General features: G+C 44.4%; 1 protein-coding gene across 1 annotated transcript in view; it reads right to left on the bottom strand.

Moving 5' to 3' along the window:
- RCOR1 (REST corepressor 1) overlaps nt 1–18,786 on the bottom strand; it is a 120,918-nt gene that overhangs the window by 15,314 nt on the left and 86,818 nt on the right. Inside the window, exons 4-7 of the mRNA XM_008168173.4 lie at nt 18,356–18,408; nt 13,993–14,154; nt 11,040–11,158; nt 7,119–7,197 (exon numbers count right to left, since the gene is read on the bottom strand). Of these exons, the coding sequence (XP_008166395.1) occupies nt 7,119–7,197; nt 11,040–11,158; nt 13,993–14,154; nt 18,356–18,408 (413 nt within the window). The remainder of the gene's footprint in view (nt 1–7,118; nt 7,198–11,039; nt 11,159–13,992; nt 14,155–18,355; nt 18,409–18,786) is intronic.

The raw sequence follows: 18,786 nt of genomic DNA, 5'->3' as shown, positions 1-18,786 counted from the left end.
AGGGTCCCCAACCACGGGAGCAGGAAAGCATCTGACAGGGAACCCCTGTCCATCCCCCCGGAGTGAACACCTGACATTTCCTGTTCTGACGGGATGCGAACGAGTCCATCCGGTGAGTCCCTCACTGTTGGAAGATAATACTGACCGCCTCTGGATGGAGCAACCACTCGTGGCAAGATGAGAAGGTCCTACTGAGGCGATCTGCAAACTCGTTCCTGGTCCCAGGCAAATACATTGCTACCCGATGAATGGCCTGCTGCACACAAAAATCCCAAAGGTGGAGAACTTCTTGGCAAAGGGTTGACAACCTGGTTCCGTCCTGTCTGTTGATGTAATACATCGCGGTGGTATTATCTGTGAGGAACTGAACCACCTTGCCCCTCAGGTGGGGCAAGAAAGCCTGGCAGACCAGGCAAACCACTTTGAGCTCCCTAATGTTGATATGGAGGGCCAGATTGTCTTGCAGCCAGTAGCCCTGGGTGCTGAGCTCGCCCTGGTGGGCTCCCCACCCCAGGTCTGAAGCATCGGAGACCAGGGTCAGCGACAAGGCCGCAAAGGGAACTCCCTGCAACACCAACCCGGGGTTCATCCACCAATCTAGGGACAATAGGATGTGATCTGGCACCCTGACTATCCGGTCTAGGTCATGCCTGTTCGGGATGTAAACTGATGCCAGCCATGCTTGCAGAGGCCAGAGATGAAGCTGGACATGACTGACCACATATGTACAGGCGGCCATGTGGCCCAACAACCGCAGCAGGTGTGAGCCATGGTGAGCAGGTGGTTCTTCACATGGGAGATCAGGTCCAACATGGCCTGAAAACGCACCTCCGTAAGGAAGGCTCTGGCTCGCGTGGAGTCAAGAACCACCCTAATGAACTCTATTCATTGGACTTGCCTTAAGGTGGATTTTTTCTTGTTTACCAACAGACCTAGGTCACGGCAGATGGAACGCACCAGAACGAGGCTTCTCTGCACTTGCTCCTGAGACGTGCCGTGGATGAGCCAATTGTCGACATACGGGAAGACCTGGACCCCTCGACGTCTCAGGTAAGTAGCCACTAGTGCCATACATTTTGTGAAGACCCTTGGGGCCAATGAGAGGCCAAAGGCAGTGCCGTGAATTGGAAATGGCATCCCTCACTATGAAACGGAGGAAATGTTTATGACCTTGGATTATGGAAATGTATCCTTCAAGTTGAGGGTGGTGTATAGTCTCCTGGATCCGAGGAGGGGATGATGGAGGCCAGGGAGACCATCCGAAACTTCAACTTCTTGAGGCGTCGCAGATCCAGAATGGGTCCGAGGCCCCCTTTTGCTTTCAGGATTAGGAAATAATGGGAGTAGAACCCCTTCACTGACATGTCCGGAGGGACCTCCTCCACCACCCCTAGGTTCAGGAGGTTCTCAACCCTCTTGAATGAGGAGTTACTCATGAGACGGGTCCCTGAAGAGGGACAGGAAAGAGGGGGTTGGGAGGGAGGGACAGCCGAAAACTTTAGGCTGTAGCTGGACACGACGTCCAGCACTCAGCGGTCCAAGGTGACCCACGACCAGGCCGAATGGTAGGGACGAAAACAGTCGAGAAAAGAACTGGATGCATTCTGGGAGTTGACTGGGGGGGGGGGAAATCCCTCTCAAAATGAGTGCTTCTGGCGCCCAGGATGCTTTGCTGGGCCAGGCTGTGTGGGTAAGCGGGAGGAGAAAGGGTGGCGGTGGTTGAAACTTATGTCCCTATCCCTTCTCCTTGCAGACCCCATACGAGGCTGCCAAGGCCTTGATAGCAGGGACGGCTGGAACTGCTTCCGTGCAGACTATGGCGTGTGCATGCCCAGCAAGCAAAGGGTGGCCTGTGTATCCTTTAACCCATGCAGCCTCACACCAGGGTGCTGTATTCTTGGGCAAACCTTGCAGGAGAGACACCTTGAACTTATGGAGGGAGTCCCATAAGTTAAAATTGTATCTGCCTAGGAGGGCCTGATGGTTCGCCACCGAGGAATTGTAGGCTGTCAGTTGAATAAATTTTCCTCCCAAACAAGTCCAGTCTTTTGGCCTCTTTGTTTTGGGAGCTGTGCTGGTATGCCCCTGCTTGTCTTTTTCATTGGCCGCAGAGACAACCAGTGAGCCTGGGTGAGGGTGGGTAAAAAGATACTCGAACCCTTTGGAAGTGGGAGGGATGGATGACTGGGTTTGCCAGAGGGCCTTGGCAATGTTGAGGACTCCATCCATGTGACACGGGCAGGGGCAGAGGTTGAGAGGACGTGGAACAAGATATCCGCCTGCTTGTCCATCTCCACTTCTAGACCCTAGTTCTCAGCCACCCATCGAAGCAGGGCCTGGTGTTCTTTAAAATTGTCTGGCGAGCTGGTACTTGAGGGTCCTGCGCCCATCTCGTCCGGGGACGAAAATGACGACTGTACCACCGGGGGAGGCCCTGGGGCATCATCCACCGCAGGGAAAGGAGGTTTGGGGGGGAGGAGGGGGAGGGGGTAAGCAGTCTCCTCTGCCTTGACCTCCGAGCATGCTTCATGCACCAAGCCTAGTGCCATCAGTGACGACAACTGTTGCTTCGAGGCGGCAGCAGATGAATGGGGCGAAGGGGACACTGCCATGACCGGCATGCACCAATAAGGCCACTGAGCTGGCCACTGGCCGTGCTGTCAAGGCAGCGCCATCCATGTCGAGACAGCCTCAGGTGCCCAATCGTGCCAGTGGAGTCTGTGCGAGGGCCTGAACTGCCCTTCTGTGCCAGAGGAATCCCCTTCCGGTGACCACGGTGGAGCTGTTGATGCCCAAGTCTGCCTGCTGACCGTCGCCGCTGGAGACTGGTGCCCAGAGTGAGAAGATTGGTGCTGGTATCAAGCGGACCGGTGCTGGGAGGACTGGAGACATGACGAGGAGAGCTCCCATGGGGCAAGTGACTGAGATCTGCGCCGAGAGGAAGACCGGTGGGAGGGTGAATGATGCCAGTAGTACTGAGACCGGCGCCTCCTGCTAGGCAATTCGCGTTGAGACAGTGGGGATCGCGAACGTGGTGCCAGTGACCGAGGGCGAGCCCCAGAGGATCTGTGCTGTGACTCTGGGGATCTGCAGCGGGGAGGTGGAGAGCACTGTCTTGTCTCGGGGGATCGGCAGCGCTCCACTGCCCCCGAGCACTCTTGGAGACTGGCTTTCCCCCATGGGGAGCCTTTGCCATTTTCTGCAGCACGTGCAGTGTCGGTGCCGCAGGCAGAGGCATCTGCTCTCTCGGCGCCGGGGGAGCTGGGGAAGGCGTCTGTGCCATCAGCGGGTTGGGTCCCATATCGCTCCGGGGAGTTTGTGGTGGACCTTTTAAGGGGCTAAGGGCCCCGATCGGGGAGGCACGCACATGTAGTTCCGGAGTGGCCAGTTGGCCTGAACTGAGCCCCTTGCCTAATGACCTGTGGCCTTTTTTGCATGGAGCCATCCTAGTTTTCTTTTTGGGCACCGGTGCTGGGAAGCAGTGCCGGGTGGAGCCCGGGGTGCACTGCGTGCCAAGGCACTAGGTGAGTCTTGGCAGGATGGCTCGCAAGCCGGGAGAAGGGCAGACTCCGTGAGGAGAGCCCGCAAATGAATATCCCACTCCTTTTGAGTTCTGGGCTGAAAGTTTTCACAAATATGGCACTTGTCCTTCACATGTGATTCCCCCAAGCACTTGAGGCAGCTACTATGGGGGTCATTTACGGGCATAGACCTGTTCAGTCTGCACAGAGCTTAAAACCAGGAGATCGGGACATGCCCCGCCTCGAGCGAAGTCCTTGCTGGGACTCTAACCTCTAACTACTAACTACACTTAACAACTACTATAAACAAACTATTTACAAGGCCCTAAGGCTCCAAGTCAATAGAAACGAAACTGCAAGCCCTTGCTATGCAAGGAAAGATACTCCGACTAACCACCATGGGCGGTAAGGAGGAACTGATATACCGACCCATGAGTGTGGCACTCAAGGGGGCACCACTGCCGACCCTACAGATACACTAAGGCAAAAAACTCTGATGACCGCACACCTAGAATGGAATCTACACGAGCAAGCACTCGAAGAAGCAGCAGCTCTTATTCACTAATTCCGTGTGATGAAGTTATGATTATGAGAAAGCCTCAATCATTTCACAGCTAAACTGAAAAAGAAAGAAAGTATAATAAGGAAGCTCCCCATCTTCTCCTGAAAAAGGAAACACTAAGACCAAGCATTTTTGAGAGCCCTCCAACCCCCTCTCCAAGTTGTATGGCCCAGAGAAATCCCCGTATTGCCTAAGAAGTCATACAGAGAAGTCATACAGAGAACTCTGAGTCTCTGAGCTGACAAATATTTTTTTGTTTGGGTTTTGGGAATGGGGTGGAGGGATGATTCACTGCGATTACAAACCTGACCAACTCACTGCAGAAGTGCAATGATGAAGAACATATCCACCTTCTGGACTGTTCTGCTCTCTCTCAAAGTATTTTGGATTCAATCAGCCCTCAGGCTCGGGTACTGAAATATCAAACCTAATTAACGCTGCACAGGCTATGCAGATTGTAAAGGAGAATAAAATGAAGCTGGCAGTCACTTTCCAGTGACAAGCCCTCAGAAGGCTGCTTGTCATTGAACATAGAGAGAGTGACTGATTGTGCTTGGTGAGCTTTTTTGGGGGAGAGTGGGAGGGCAAAAGAGAGTGGTGGCACGGATTATCTGAATTAGAGAGTGAGAAATAAATAGGATATATAATCCCATGTAAAATACTTTGCTACAAAAAGGGACCTGAACCCCAAAATTGTGACCATCTGTTTCCTTTTGGAACGCATGTAGATACAAATGAACTTTAACTTCCACCATGCACAACTAGATCTGTAAAAAGCAATAGTAATCCAATGTTTTAGATGGGTGAGTAAAAATAAAAAATGAATAGTAAAAGCTCTCTTTTAGATTCAGAGTTTCTCAAAGAAAATTTCAGTTTGAAATCTTAAATCACTCAAAAAACTGCTTATTATCCCTTATTTATTTTTTATGAACAGATAATACTGAAGATTCACAAACAGCAGAAAATGGAAATGGGGAGTGTTAAGAAAGAAGCTCTTATTCACTAATTCTGTGTGATGAAGTTAGGATTAGGAGAAAGCCTCAATCGTTTTACAGCTAAACTGAAAATGAAAGAAAGTATAATAAGGAAGCTCTGCCACAGTGTACAAGATGATCAATTGGGCAACTAAAGTTTAAGATGTAAATTTATACTCAGTGCCATAGTAAACTACCAAATGCATGCCTTTTGCATGTAGCTTTGCACTAACTGTACTGGGATTATGACATTGGAGGGTGGTTTTTAAAAGAGATTTTATTGCAACAACGGGGAATTTTGTCTAGTTAAGTATTTACTTCTTTAAAAGACAAAACAGTGTAAGTATGTGCACAGGATACGTAGGAACTAATTTACAGTAAGTATATTATCAGAGTTCATCCTTTATACAAGATTGCTTTAGAAGTGACATGAACTGTATGCAAAATTAAGATTTTTGTCTTGCTCAGCCCCAGTTAAAGGGTTTGCTAAACATAACCCATAAATACCTCTTTCCAATCCCTGTTTAAAAATTATTTAGAACAAAACCAAAATTCTGTCAAGGTATTTTCCAGACATTTTCCAATTTTAACACTGATGTATGCCACCATCTTTGATAGTTCAAAGTCACGTCTTTCCTCTTTATACACTGCTTTGTTACTATAGGACCACCCTCCATGAGTGCCAAAGCTTGTAACCGGACTCCTTGTTGTTGAAAGCTTGTAACATTAGTTTGAGGTATATCCCTGGCACATTTGTTTAGAAAAATAACACAAAGAATCCCATAGACTTTGCAGATGCAATACAAGTCAAATTTAAGTAAAATGAATAAACCCATTCCCTTTGATATAATTTAAGATACAGGGAAACTCTATTTCTTAAATCTTAACCATCATTTCTCATTCTGAATGTTTGGATCGTGCAACAGGCAGCTGCAAAAAACCACATTTACTTCAGTGGAAATGTGTGTGGGTGCTGGGATCAGCCCACATGGATACAGTTACACAATCACAGCCTTCATTTGTATCCGAAGGCCCCAGGCAGCTTGGGTGAGTTCTGCTGTATACTGCAGTGCCTCCTTTTGTCCCAGTACGGACTAAAGTACCACAGTCCTTATACGTGCTATTTCTGAAGGAGACAGGCTGACTACCTCTTGCCAAGAGCAGTCAGTGCAGTTCTATTGACTTCAGCAGACTTGCACCTATTACACCACTGGTGAGTCAGGCCTGCATCACCTAATCACACAAAGCTCCTACACCGTGGGACTTGTGGACGTTACAAGAACATAGCTTTCCATAAAAGTAAATGTCAGTTTTCCAGTTCACACCCAGCCCTGTTCCAATGAAAGTCAATTGGAATGTTGTCACTTCAACACGCTCAAGAGCAGGCCCCTTCTGGATGGATAGGCTATACAGAAAATGCCCACAAGGACTGAGAGCTTAAGTTAACTTCAACCTGATGCGTCTTGACTATAATGTTATTTTTCTACTAGGGAGGAAAAGAAGTCTTTTATTAGGTCACTTAATTCCCCTAACAGTTATTTTAATAAAACAGGTAACATCAAAAGAACTGGCATGTAGCAGTTAGCATACGTTCCAACCCTGATTACAGTTAAAAACATGTTAACTATTTTCTCCCTCCAACTCCCTGTTAAAACACTATGGGCTAAATTTTCAAAGGTAACACCTATCTCCTCCCTGCCCCCCAAATTCACAAACAGGAATTCAGGGGGAGACTGTTGTGTTGCCCATACACAAAATTTCAGTAGCCAGGTCATGGCCCCTTTGGAAAGGGGAAGGGAACATTCACAGCTACACAATCTTTCTCCTTTGAAGTCACTCAAAGTCTTGGCATTCACTTCAAATGGGATCAAGGATTTTGACTACTAGTTACTCTAATCAGAATTGTGAGTCACTATTATTCCTGTGCTGAATGTCAACTACGCAGAAGCACAAATAAAACTGGGCACTGTCAGATCCTCTGTGGCACAACAGAATAGTTCACAGTAACAGGTGAAAACTTTCATTAGCCTTCAGTACAGTATTAGGGAAAAAACTACCTACCTCTTTTTTGCTCTCCTTGTTTTGTTCAACTTCAATATCAACAGGGTTAGTTCCATTTGTTTCCTCCATTTCATCCTCACTGAAAGACAAAAGCAAGGCATGACCATATTTCTATGAGAATTTCTATTTCTCTACAATAGTCTGCTGGAAGTCAGGCATGGATGGAACATTCAATCCAATGGCTTTTCTTTTTGGTGAATTTTACAGTCAATTACCTCTTTAAAATAACCACATTAGGGACCATGCATTTAAAAGCTTTTACATAAACTTTTCTGTGGTATATCTGGGCAAAATGAAGTCTGTTCAACCTCAAAGGCAAAAATAAAATTAAAAAACAAGTCAGAAATTCTCTGGCTGTTAGAGTCAAAGAGAACTAGCTGAATATTTTTTAACTTCAAGCAAACTCAGACAAACAAGGATACAGAATTAGAGCAAACAGCTTTAATGTGGATTTCATACATTTAATTAAAAATCTTAAATGTAACAAAAAGCCACATGCACAATTAGTTCTCCCAGGGATTTAAAAAAAAAAAAAAAAAAAAACCACCACCAACAAAACACACACAGAGACATGTTTAGCACTCCCATAATCTCATCTTTAATTCCTCCCTTAGTGGAAAAAAGAAAAGAAAAGCATATTCTATCGAGTACTGAATAATAATAATAAGCAGCATCAAATTGGGGCCATACTGAATGTGACCTTGGAACACCTAGCCAGTTTAATTTTACTGGAATTCTAATTTAGTGTTTGACTACCATTCACATTAAGGTATACTTCCATGTATGGTTTAGAATTAGTGTACCGTACATTGCTGAAGTTAATTGCTCTGCTTTTTATGATGTTCCCAGAGTGCAAGGATAAGATTATTTGGCCTATGTTTATTTTAAAAAGGACACATGCAGGTTTCACTGGTCCCATAAAATCCAGCAACCCATTAAGTTAGCCAAGTTGTAGACCACCTAGCCTCCCAGCAATTATAGTCTTGATTCAGCCAGACCCTTATGTACATGGTGTACACATGATGAAGAAGATGTCAGTATTTAGTCAGCATTTTATGACATTTAGAAGCATTATATTCTACATACCCTCTTAAAATTCCAGAGTACACTGTCTGCACAGTTCACAGTCATTTATTCACCATTTAGATTTCAGTTTTTATTTGCTTTATTATTTTAAATTATAAACCAAGTGAAGAGTATGAACAAGACATGTGCATCTGTTCTGTCACTGAGGGACACATTTTAAGGTGGCATTAACGGTCTCCATTTGCAGTCACTTGTGCAAACCTTCCTTTTCCTCTAAGCTGCACGCTTTTCTGTACAAAACTGATTCCCAAGCTAGTCTGTGCATGCAAATTGTCAGTCACTTCTAGGCGCAGAAGACTGCATGTACAGAGTCACTTGCACGCAAATAAGAGAACAGGTTTTGAAAACCGAGTCCCACATTTGTTTGTGGTTATTTTAAAGTGATTTTAGTGCTGCTGAAAGATGCCTTGGGAATTCCTCTGTTTAGTCACAGAACACATTCAGCGACAGGGCAAGATTCCTCTAACTGCCCCTTTAATTAGCCTTAACTATAAAGGGCAAGAGTGCAATTTTACCTCCACACTGATTCAGTTTTTGGTGTCTGCTGAGACCAACACCAAAAAGGTGCCAACTGTGCTGGAAGTTTGTGTCTAGAGGATCACATAACTACTACGAACTAGATTGAGACCACTAAACCTAACCCATTTTGCAGAGGTTTATTACAGTCATTACTTAACCTAAGCACAATTTAATCCACAAGTGAACAGGCCTGGAACACAAACTAGCTTTAGAATTCACACATTCTAGCCTCAAGCTCAAATGACAGCACTGCTCTCCTCCCTGCCCCACAAAGCAGACACACACATTCCATAATTTTTTTCCTGCAATTGTTCTACTTGGCCATTTGATTTTTAACTAAATTAAAAACCTTCCAATCATTCTTTAGCGTGCTAAATATGGAAAGCAAACACTATGGCTTGGTCGACACCTAAAACTTAAGTCAATGTAGCTATGTCAGTCAGGGATGTGAATAAGTCACATTCCTGACTGATGTATCTTTGCCAACCTATCCCCGGGTGGAGATGTAGCTAAATCAATGGACGAATGTTTCCATCAACATAGCTTCTGTCATTCAGGATGGTGGTTTTACCTATACTGATGGGGGTGGAGGGGAAAATCAAAACAAAAACCTTCCACCAGCTTAGGCTGCGTCTACACTACCAGGTTATGCCAGCATAGCAACACTGACGTAGCTAACCTGATAGAGTATGTCTACACTATGGAAACTACAAGTATCTCTGCTCCTGTTGCTTCTCTCAAGGGCTTTGAAATTCAGAAATGGAGCAGCCCATCCACTCGCTCTCCATGGAGTTTATAGCACCATCTATAAAAGACTATACTATAAAGATATTTCTGGGTGGCAGTAATTTCAGTGTGGTTCACAAGTACAGAAAAAAATGCCAGATGCAGCCTTTTTGAATATTAAACTATACAGTATGAACTAAAAACAAGCACTCCTTTTAGGGAATGCAATTATTTTTCCACTGAATAAAGTTAATAAATAAAACCATTTGGGGGATGGAGAAAGAACAGTATGAAAGGGAGGCACAGATAAAGGAAAGCCAAGCAAGTAAGGGATTAGTTGGATGGTGGTGTTCTTCTTTGAGCCCACTCTCTTCCTTCTAATTAAGCAGGTGTGGTGAATCCAGCTGGAAGATGAAGACAGTCTTGCTGGCTCATTGTTGCAGTGTGGTTCAATAAACTCCACCATGGGAATGGTCCTCTTCCTATAGGGATCTCCTATTTGAGGCACAGGAGCTAGGGTCTGGGCTAAGCAGTCATGAAATAGGAGCTATTTGATGGGAGGCACGTGCAGAGCATTTCCAGCTTGTGACAGATATCTCCTTTCCTGGGATGTGGCTTTAAGAGAAGTTCTGACTCTACAAATGTCTAGATTGCATTTTAGGGTGGGTTGGGAAAAGCACCTGTTCACAAGGACAAGAAACATCTGGAGCATGGCAAAAGCACCACTGCTATGTAGAGAGGGGAAAGACAAGGAGGAGGAGGATGCAGAGAACCTTTGCAGACCATCAAACCCCTCAGTGTGCCAAGGAGCCATGGCCCACCGAGGCCCCAGCTGCCCTAGGTTCAAGTCGGGTTATCCAGAGAAAGAGGATCTCTATCTCCAGGAGTATCTGTGTAGCTAAACACATGAACTATCGGCCAAACCTTCCTAAAGGGTGCTGCAGTGTGTGGTAGGCATGGCAGCCATGGAGACTGCTGCAGGCCTGAGGCTGAAGTAGTGGGAACAAAGAATCTATTGAAGCTCAGTGGCTTAGGGACCTGTAGAGTGGCAGGTACATTTGTACAGTAAAGCACATGCACAACTAATGGAGGGGTGGGTACAGAATTCCATCCATCACAGCGAGTGTGAGCTCTTCTCGCTCCTCCTCTTCCCATCACAAAGCCAGTCTACTCGACCGTTGCACTGGGTAGAGAATTTGGCCCTGAAAGCATTTTGCTGGTAGCAGCTTTCTGCTGGGACAAGTATGTAGATAAAATGAAGAGAGGGGAGTGCCAAACGTTGCCAATCTTCCACTTAGCATGTGCTCCCATTCTATGGAATGTTACATTTAAGGCTAAAAACCTGCCCTCGAGTTACCATTGTGATCTCCCTTTACAGGGACTTGAGAGTTGCATGTGAATCAGATGGTAGAATTTGGTCATGAACGTTTACATGGACACAGATTCCGGTTATAAAAAGAGAGAGAGGCGCACCAGGAAGTGTCTGGGGGAAAAATCCTAGTTCTCGTTCTTTACAGGCTACCAGAAATTCCAGGATCATCATAAAAAGATTTGAGTGGCAAGACACAGTCTTTCTCACTGCAAACGTACCTTTCTTCCCGTTCCCTTTTTTGTTTACGAGCATGGCGGTCCATCACGCTGGTTTTAGTCCTTGTCTTTTTCCAGGAGTAGTAAAATTTCACCAAACTGGCTATCGATTTGTCAGGAAGCTGAAAATAAAATAGTTACACTTTTTAGAAGTCTTCACAGGTTTACATGTACAGCATTACCTGGATTTCACATCAGATGAACCAGTTTTTGGTACATACTATGACAGCCAGCAGGAAAGTCATAGCCAGCATCATAGGGTCGCAATATCTATTCAAATTAACAAAAGAGGTTTTAAAAGGATGCAATATTGGTTCTTTCTACAACCTTCGATAAGCATGTAGCAAGTTGTAATATTTTAATTCTCGTTGTCTTGTATGTCTACATGACAAGCCTGCCTTCCATCAAGCAACTAAACCTGTATTAAGGTAGCTGACTCATTTGAGTTCTGCAGGCTACCCTAGAAGTGACCTGCATCACTCTTGTTCCTCACCTCACCCCACGCAAGAATAACTTTAAAGGCCTGATCCAAGTTCCATTAAAAATCAGGGAGCTACAGGTGGAAGTCAGATCCCTCTTATTTAAGGACCAAAATTTCAAACTTTTGGCTTTAGATACTTGTGGTTATCAGTGGCAGATTCAGCATGCACTGCGGGCAGTAAATAGCCCCAAAACTGTTCGTTTGTTCCCCTCCATGGAATGAGTTTCACACCTCTGCTCTAAAACGTGCAATTTTAATACCGGTCAGCACCCACGTACTATGCAGTTTATTTCCAGATACCAGCACAGGCTTCCTCAGTGCAAATTCAAGGATGAGGTTACTAAGAATGCAGCTAATTTGGAATAGGTAGGTCAGAACACTTGCACTTACACTTTTGTTGTATAGCCAATACTTAGAATATAGTAAAAAGAACAGGAGTACTTGTGGCACCTTAGAGACTAACAAATTTATTAGAGCATAAGCTTTTGTGGACTACAGCCCACTTCTTTGGTTCTCCACATCTTTCTAAACAAGTCTCTCCTATTTCAAACTTGTAAGTAAATAGCCAGGCAAGGCGTCTTAGTTTTACTTTGTTTTCTCAACTTGTAAATGTACCTTTTACTAGAGTGTTTATCTTTGTTTGCTGTACTTTGAACCTAAGACTAGAGGGGAGAGAAGTGGGCTGTAGTCCACGAAAGCTTGTGCTCTAATAAATTTGTTAGTCTCTAAGGTGCCACAAGTACTCCTGTTCTTTTTGCGGATACAGACTAACACGGCTGCTACTCTGAAACCTTAGAATATAGTGCGCTTTTAATATAAACGACTGTCAGAGTGTTTACCCAGCACACCCAGCACCACAGGATGCTACATGCATATCAAAAGTTGCTCAAAAAATGTCCTGTAATTCATTATTGAGAAGCAGTATGAGAGTCTGGCATTAATGCACTGTAATCCACGTTCACCAGGAGACAGAGTTACGGCCATTCACCTGAACTGCGAATTTCCTAATTTGGTGCTTACCTGTGCTACATAACGGACTCCCTTATACGTTTTACAATCAGTTTATAGATATTACTGAGGGATTCTTTTATTTTACATTTAAAAGGAAAAAATGGGAAAAAACAGAAAGGTGCTCCACTCTCCAGGCCTTCAGAGCTCTGCTAGTTTTGCAGTCATCCAGATCCTATAACCTGGAATTATTTGGCTGGGCACCACAGGAATCCTGTTCATACGCCTGCATGAGGAGCTTTTAAGGGAGGACGAGAACAGGACCTAGTCCTACAAGCCTTACAAAGGGGCACAGCAGCCCTCCCTACCCTTTGGAACAGTCAGATCACTTTTTACTATTCAGCAAAGTCAGCAATGCATGGAGCACCGCTAGGGTGAGCAGATAGCAAGTGTGAAAAAAAAAAAATTGGATTTTTTTTTCTGGGTGGGGGATGGGCCAGAGTTAATAGTTGCGTATATAAGACAAAGCCCCTAACAGAAGGATGTCTGGTCACCCTCAGCACTGCAGCCTTCCTTAGCGGCATACTTTACGAGCGGACCAAAAGCCTTGTGCAAAGTATGCTGCATATGCTAGTTTTCAAAGGGTCGGAACTGTCCAATCAAAGCCAGACCTTCACTAGAACAGTCAAAGGGATTTTCACTTGAGGGATAGTTTTCAACTTTTAAATTTCAATCTCCCATCCCAGTTGAAAAACTGTTTAAAACTTTCGTTTCATTCCCACTCTCCATCCCTTCCAAAATGAATTTGGGGGTTTTGTGTTTTTGCTGAAAATTTCCTCTCCCCAAAAAGTTCACTTTCAGGCAGATACCAAGCCTAGAAAATATCAGCTCCAAAGGTAAAATTTCATAAAGACTGAGTGATTGAAAACAGGGAATTAAATCTACAATCCTCAAGCACGGACGCTCCCATATGATACTTAATAGGCACTTATCGCCAATGTAAAATGCATAAAACTCCTAAAAAAGAAATGTTAAAAAAAAAAGTAAAGCAGATTCAATAAAGCTCTTTGGGGAAAGGACTGTTTTTTCATTAGGTAAGTGTACCATTCAATGCACAATGGGGCCCTAAACCCTGATTTAGGCCTCTAAATACTACTGCAATACAATAAAATGAAGAGTGGCCCCATGAGTGACAAATTAATACCAATTCTATAGCCAGAACGGTGTCTCCAGATTGTAAAAAATAGTCAGATTCTAATTCTAGAAGACTTTTTCTTTGGATGACATGCGGATTCTGTGTCTGCTGCTAGAGGAATGTGAAGTGATAAAAGTAATAGTCCCTCCCCCCTCCCAAATCAGTATAGTCCTCCTCTGAATGACAATGCAAGAGTCAAGCTTTTCCTCAACAACCCACCCTGACACCAGACAATCTTCTAAATGAGCAGTTACATGATTGCTAACAATCCTGTATTGGACAAGGTGACCTCAACAGTTTTTTCCAGGTCTAATTATTATGATCCTACTTACCATCTGCTGAATTCTATGAAATGTTTTCCCATGGAAACTAAAGGCCTGTTCGAACAAGACCTTGTCTTCCACTGTCCACTCATCTGGGAATGGAGTAAAGTTGGGCAAATCAGCCAAGGATTTCTCAATATTATGCTTGTGCCAAAAGAGCATTCCAAGGGCCTGAAAGAAATATGGACACAAGAGAAACTGAGTTGCAATAAGGCGGGGAGAGGGAATATACAGTCCTCACACTGATACAAGTAATAGGGTGATAGGGCAGCACGAAAGTTACAAAAGGGCCATGACTCTGACCTCAGATACACGTGTGTGAGGCTGCAGAAAATTAAGTGACAGTAAGAACCTGGCATCTGACCCATCACCACTCTGGACTGTGGAGCACCAGAATGGCCACGTTGCAACCCCAAGTCTCCAGTTCAGAAAACAAATTACACACACTGCACCCCCTGGCACTAACGAATGCTTGCCCTAGTGAGCCCTCTAAGAGGTATTCAATCAAAATCTACCACCCTCCGGAGGTGGATGGCAAAAAGAGCATTCTGACCCTTCACTCTGATGGAGTATTATTTTTTTGGTGCCATTAGCCTCCCCAGAGTCATTTCAGAAGGGCCTGACCCTACCGTGCTACAAATATTTAAAATAAAAATTTGCAACTTGTTTCAGAACTGCTGTTAAGTGAAAACGATCCCCGATCCGCTGACTAAAATATTACCTGTTTGACATATGCAAAGTTGACTTTAGTTCTGCCACCATAATTCTCCCCCGTCTAGCAGTTTCACCCAGTCCATTCAGACTGCCGGTGCTACCTTTGAAACTGGGGTTTCCCCATCCCACTTTGCTATGCAAAAAAAAAAAAAAAAAAACAGTTCCTTTCTGGGCACAAAGTTCTCGCTCCAGTAGATTCTGCAACTATATGACTAAACGCTTGCTTCACCCCAGATCTCTTCCTCATGAAACTAGACTCTCCCTGCTAAATATCTAGATTTCTTCCCCTTCACTATGATACAGAACCAGAAGAGTCTTTAACACGTCATGGTTTTGAAGATGTCACGTGAATTAAAAAAAGACGACTAGACAGTTGGGAGGGGAGAGCTTAACTAGCTAGTAGAGAGGCACATGAAAGATTTTACAAGCCTTATGGTTTCTTCTTTTTTAACATCAGACCCAGTCTCACCTGGCCACCTCCTGAAATATCCCTATGTGACGCTATACAAGCTGGACATTAGTACAGAAATACATTGCACAAAGAGGAGATATGCTGAAAGGGCAAAATGTTCTTAAAGAGGGGAAGTTGGCTCACATGCCAACCTCAGACAAAGGGCATGGAACACAAGTGTGATTTTAAAAAAAATTTTTTTAATAGGTCAGGCTCTTAACACTTACAATATTTTTTTAAGCAGACATTATTTCTAGAAGAAAGACATTTTACAAATAAGCTGCTTTTACACAACTAGCAATAGCCCACAGGGATTTACCAATTCAAAGTTCTTCTACCCACCCCTCCTCCCTAGGAAAGAGCTCTACTTGTCCCTCCCCGCATGTATCCGTTTAGCTGTTGATACAGAACCCAGCTACAAGTGAGGGAGAGAAGGAGAGGGCCAGAGCAGACGAGCCGCATACACAACAAATGCAGCCAGCTGAGCTTTAAGGAAGAGTCCCATTCACCCTTCCAGAGAAACCTGCTCCCTATTGCTACATCAACAAGCTGGCACCTGTCTCTCCGAATGCGATGGAGGGCAGGATCCTCAAGGCAATTGCTACCTTCTCCTCTGCTGCCCAATGCCTTGGAGGGAGCAAGCTTTGCAAGGTCATTGCCTCCTTGGCTGACCACATACTTGCGATTTTTCTAGGCCAGTGGTCCCCAACATGGCGCCCGCTGGGGCATCTATGTGTGCCCGTGTACTGCCCAGGGGACGAGCATCCCCCGAAATGCCGCCGACAAGCAGCATCAACCAGAGGCGTTGCCACCAAAATGCATTTCGGCAGCGACGCCTATTGACGTTGCCGCTTCTCAGCGGCATTTCGGCGGATGCTCGTCCACCACCACGGTCCGCGGTGGCGCGTCGTCTGGCACCTGCCAGACTAAAAAGGTTGGGGACCATTGTTCTAGGCGGTCACCTGCTATAGTGTCCTGAGCCCTAGAGGACTGGCTCCCAGTAGTGTGTGTCTGTGTGTGTGTGTGTGCGCGCACACACACGGTCAAATGCTTGCCACCACCATTGGCTAATAAGCTCAGAGCCAGAGGCAAAAGTCCTAAAGCTGGTTGTCTAGGCTTGAATGGTTCCCTCAAATTCTCACTCTTCCCCTCCTCCCCTGAAAGGATCTCATGTCTAACATCAATCTGAAAGGGGAAGTGTCCATGGTTATGATGCAATTTTTTCCTGGGAAAGTCCAATTTCAAAAATAAAATTTCTATAACATTGGATTAGTAGGACTATTTGCATAAAATACACAGAATGTCCTTCCAGGATGGTTATTTCCTAGCAGTGCTTGGTTTTCAAATTCTAGGATCACCAAAGTCTTTGGGGGAATATGCTGCCCTGCAAAGGAAGAACAGTGGAAGGTTCTCTTCCACGATTACCTCCCCAAGACAATTCATTATGGAGAAACAGGAACACAGGAATTGCCATACTGAATCAGACCCACGGTCCCCCTACTCTAGCATTCTGTTTCTGATAGTGGCCAGTACCAGATACTTCAGAGAAAGGGGTAAGAACCCCACTGTAGGCAGATTTGGGATAATCTGCCTTCCCCAGCAAGAGATCAGAATGAGACCTAAGTAACAAGAAGAAATGGCTGGGGACAGAACAAATCCATTTAGTAGAATAAGGTGAAGGCAACTGGACAGAGACCATCAGCTCATTTCACAGATCACTGTAAACCTGACATCGAATGTTCAATTGCCACCAGCCTGGCTGATCACAGGCTCAAATCATGACAAGTGAGCAGTGGGACAGAACACCGAGAGCTTAGAAAGTGCCAGGTGGTACTGATCATTCAAGCACATAGTTACACAGCTTAGTGAGTTGTCATGCCTCAATCCAGAGAGCCCAGTAGCACAACACACTTTTCTCCTTCCTCCTTCCCCTTAACCAGACATTCCCATCCCATCCCACCCACTCTTCCGGTCACAGCATCACAGCCACAAAAATTCTTCCGTTCAAGGAGAAGACATGTTTTCAAACTTTAGACAACTCTCACGACATCTAAAAACATAAGTGTGTGTTCAGTTTTTAAAGCTTCAGACCTGGCACCTGGCTGCACCTCAATTTTATAAAAGTTTTTTAATTTTAAACAAAGTCCGATCAGTTTTCACTTTCCAAAAACATTCACCTTTCGACTGAAATCAGATAGAATAAGTTGTCACTCAAATATGAGGGGCTTAGTTTTTGGAGGAAGTTATTCATGACTTCACATATTAGAACAACACACCTATCTGTTTTGTTTTTTTTAAAATAACAAAGAGGGAAGAATTAGGCTTGTGGCTATTCACTGCTTTAAGGGGTTTTATTATTAATTATTATTATTTTTGGTCCTAGAAATATCATGAATGTCAGCTTTGATCTTCCCTAGTTTTGCTGAAGCATCTGCTGGACAGCTCAGAGCACAAGTATTGTACGGTTTCTCACACCTTAACTGAGAAGAGAGCAGAAATGCTGAAACTTTAAGATGTCTCTTCTCAAGAATGTTTAAGACCTACACTTCCAATGGCTAACTCAAAAATAAGGGCTTGGTCATCTGACTAAAACCTCTTCCCCTCTTAATCACTCATCCTTCAGTCCCATTGCTTTTGCAAGGGCATAATTTTTCTAATTCTCAAGTCAGAGTCCTCCAGTAGAGACAATACCTTTATTCCCAATACAACCAGCAGAACCTATCCCTCCTCCCCACCACACAACTTAATGCATGAGATGTTCCACTTAATTCAGAAGAACTTCTCAGGTGTATGAAGCTACCCAACTGTCAAAGTGTTTGTCGAGATGGGTCTTAAGCAGGAGACAGAAAAAGCCAGAGTGAAATCTGGGCCTCACTCGAGTAAAGGAAAGCCTTGTCATGGGCTGCAATAAGACCAGAATTTTACCAACATAGACATAGATCAGACTGCAACACAAGGCCAAATACCACAGAAAATCAAGGGGAGGTTTGCATCAAAATACTGAAAAAAAGTATTTAGGCGTTTTAGTGACAATCATTAATAAATTAGGATGAACTGCATGTCCTCAGAAAATAAATGTATTATTATACTGGATGAGTGGAGGGAAGCAAGTTTGCAGTGTAGCAGTTTGCTTTAAATCAGGTTCTAGTACCTATTGGGGAAAAAAGATCAGTTTAAATACAGAAACGCAAATAATCATTTTGTTACCTGTTCCATGTTGTATCCATGTTTCTCTTTAGCAATGGCAATGTATTCGTCCACTGAAAAATAAAAATAGGTTCTGAAGACATTTCACACATGGGCCTTGCCCCACTTTTCACCCTACAAGAGAGGATCTAAAATCCAGCTGCTTTGAGTCTAAACAGGGAGGAGCCTACTGGTTACTTATTACCTATATTATTCACCTATTGCCCAGTAACGGACATCACATCCCCTGTAGAGAACTTGGGGAAAGAGTTAGTTATATTTAAAAAACATGCAAGCAACAAAAAAGAACCACATGGTATCCTGTTCTAATACCTTCCCATTAGGTTGAGTTGCAAGAATCAGTCCATAAGCCTGCATTCTTAAGGCTCAGAAACAGTTGAAGGTTTCAACCAGGCAAAGATATTTAATTTAATCTTGCTCATATAACCTAA

This window comes from Chrysemys picta, chromosome 4 (assembly GCF_011386835.1).
Source record: "Chrysemys picta bellii isolate R12L10 chromosome 4, ASM1138683v2, whole genome shotgun sequence".
Classification (NCBI taxonomy): domain Eukaryota; kingdom Metazoa; phylum Chordata; order Testudines; family Emydidae; genus Chrysemys; species Chrysemys picta.
The sequence above is the reverse complement of the archived record's forward strand: the minus strand, read 5'-3'. Positions and strand labels throughout refer to the sequence as shown.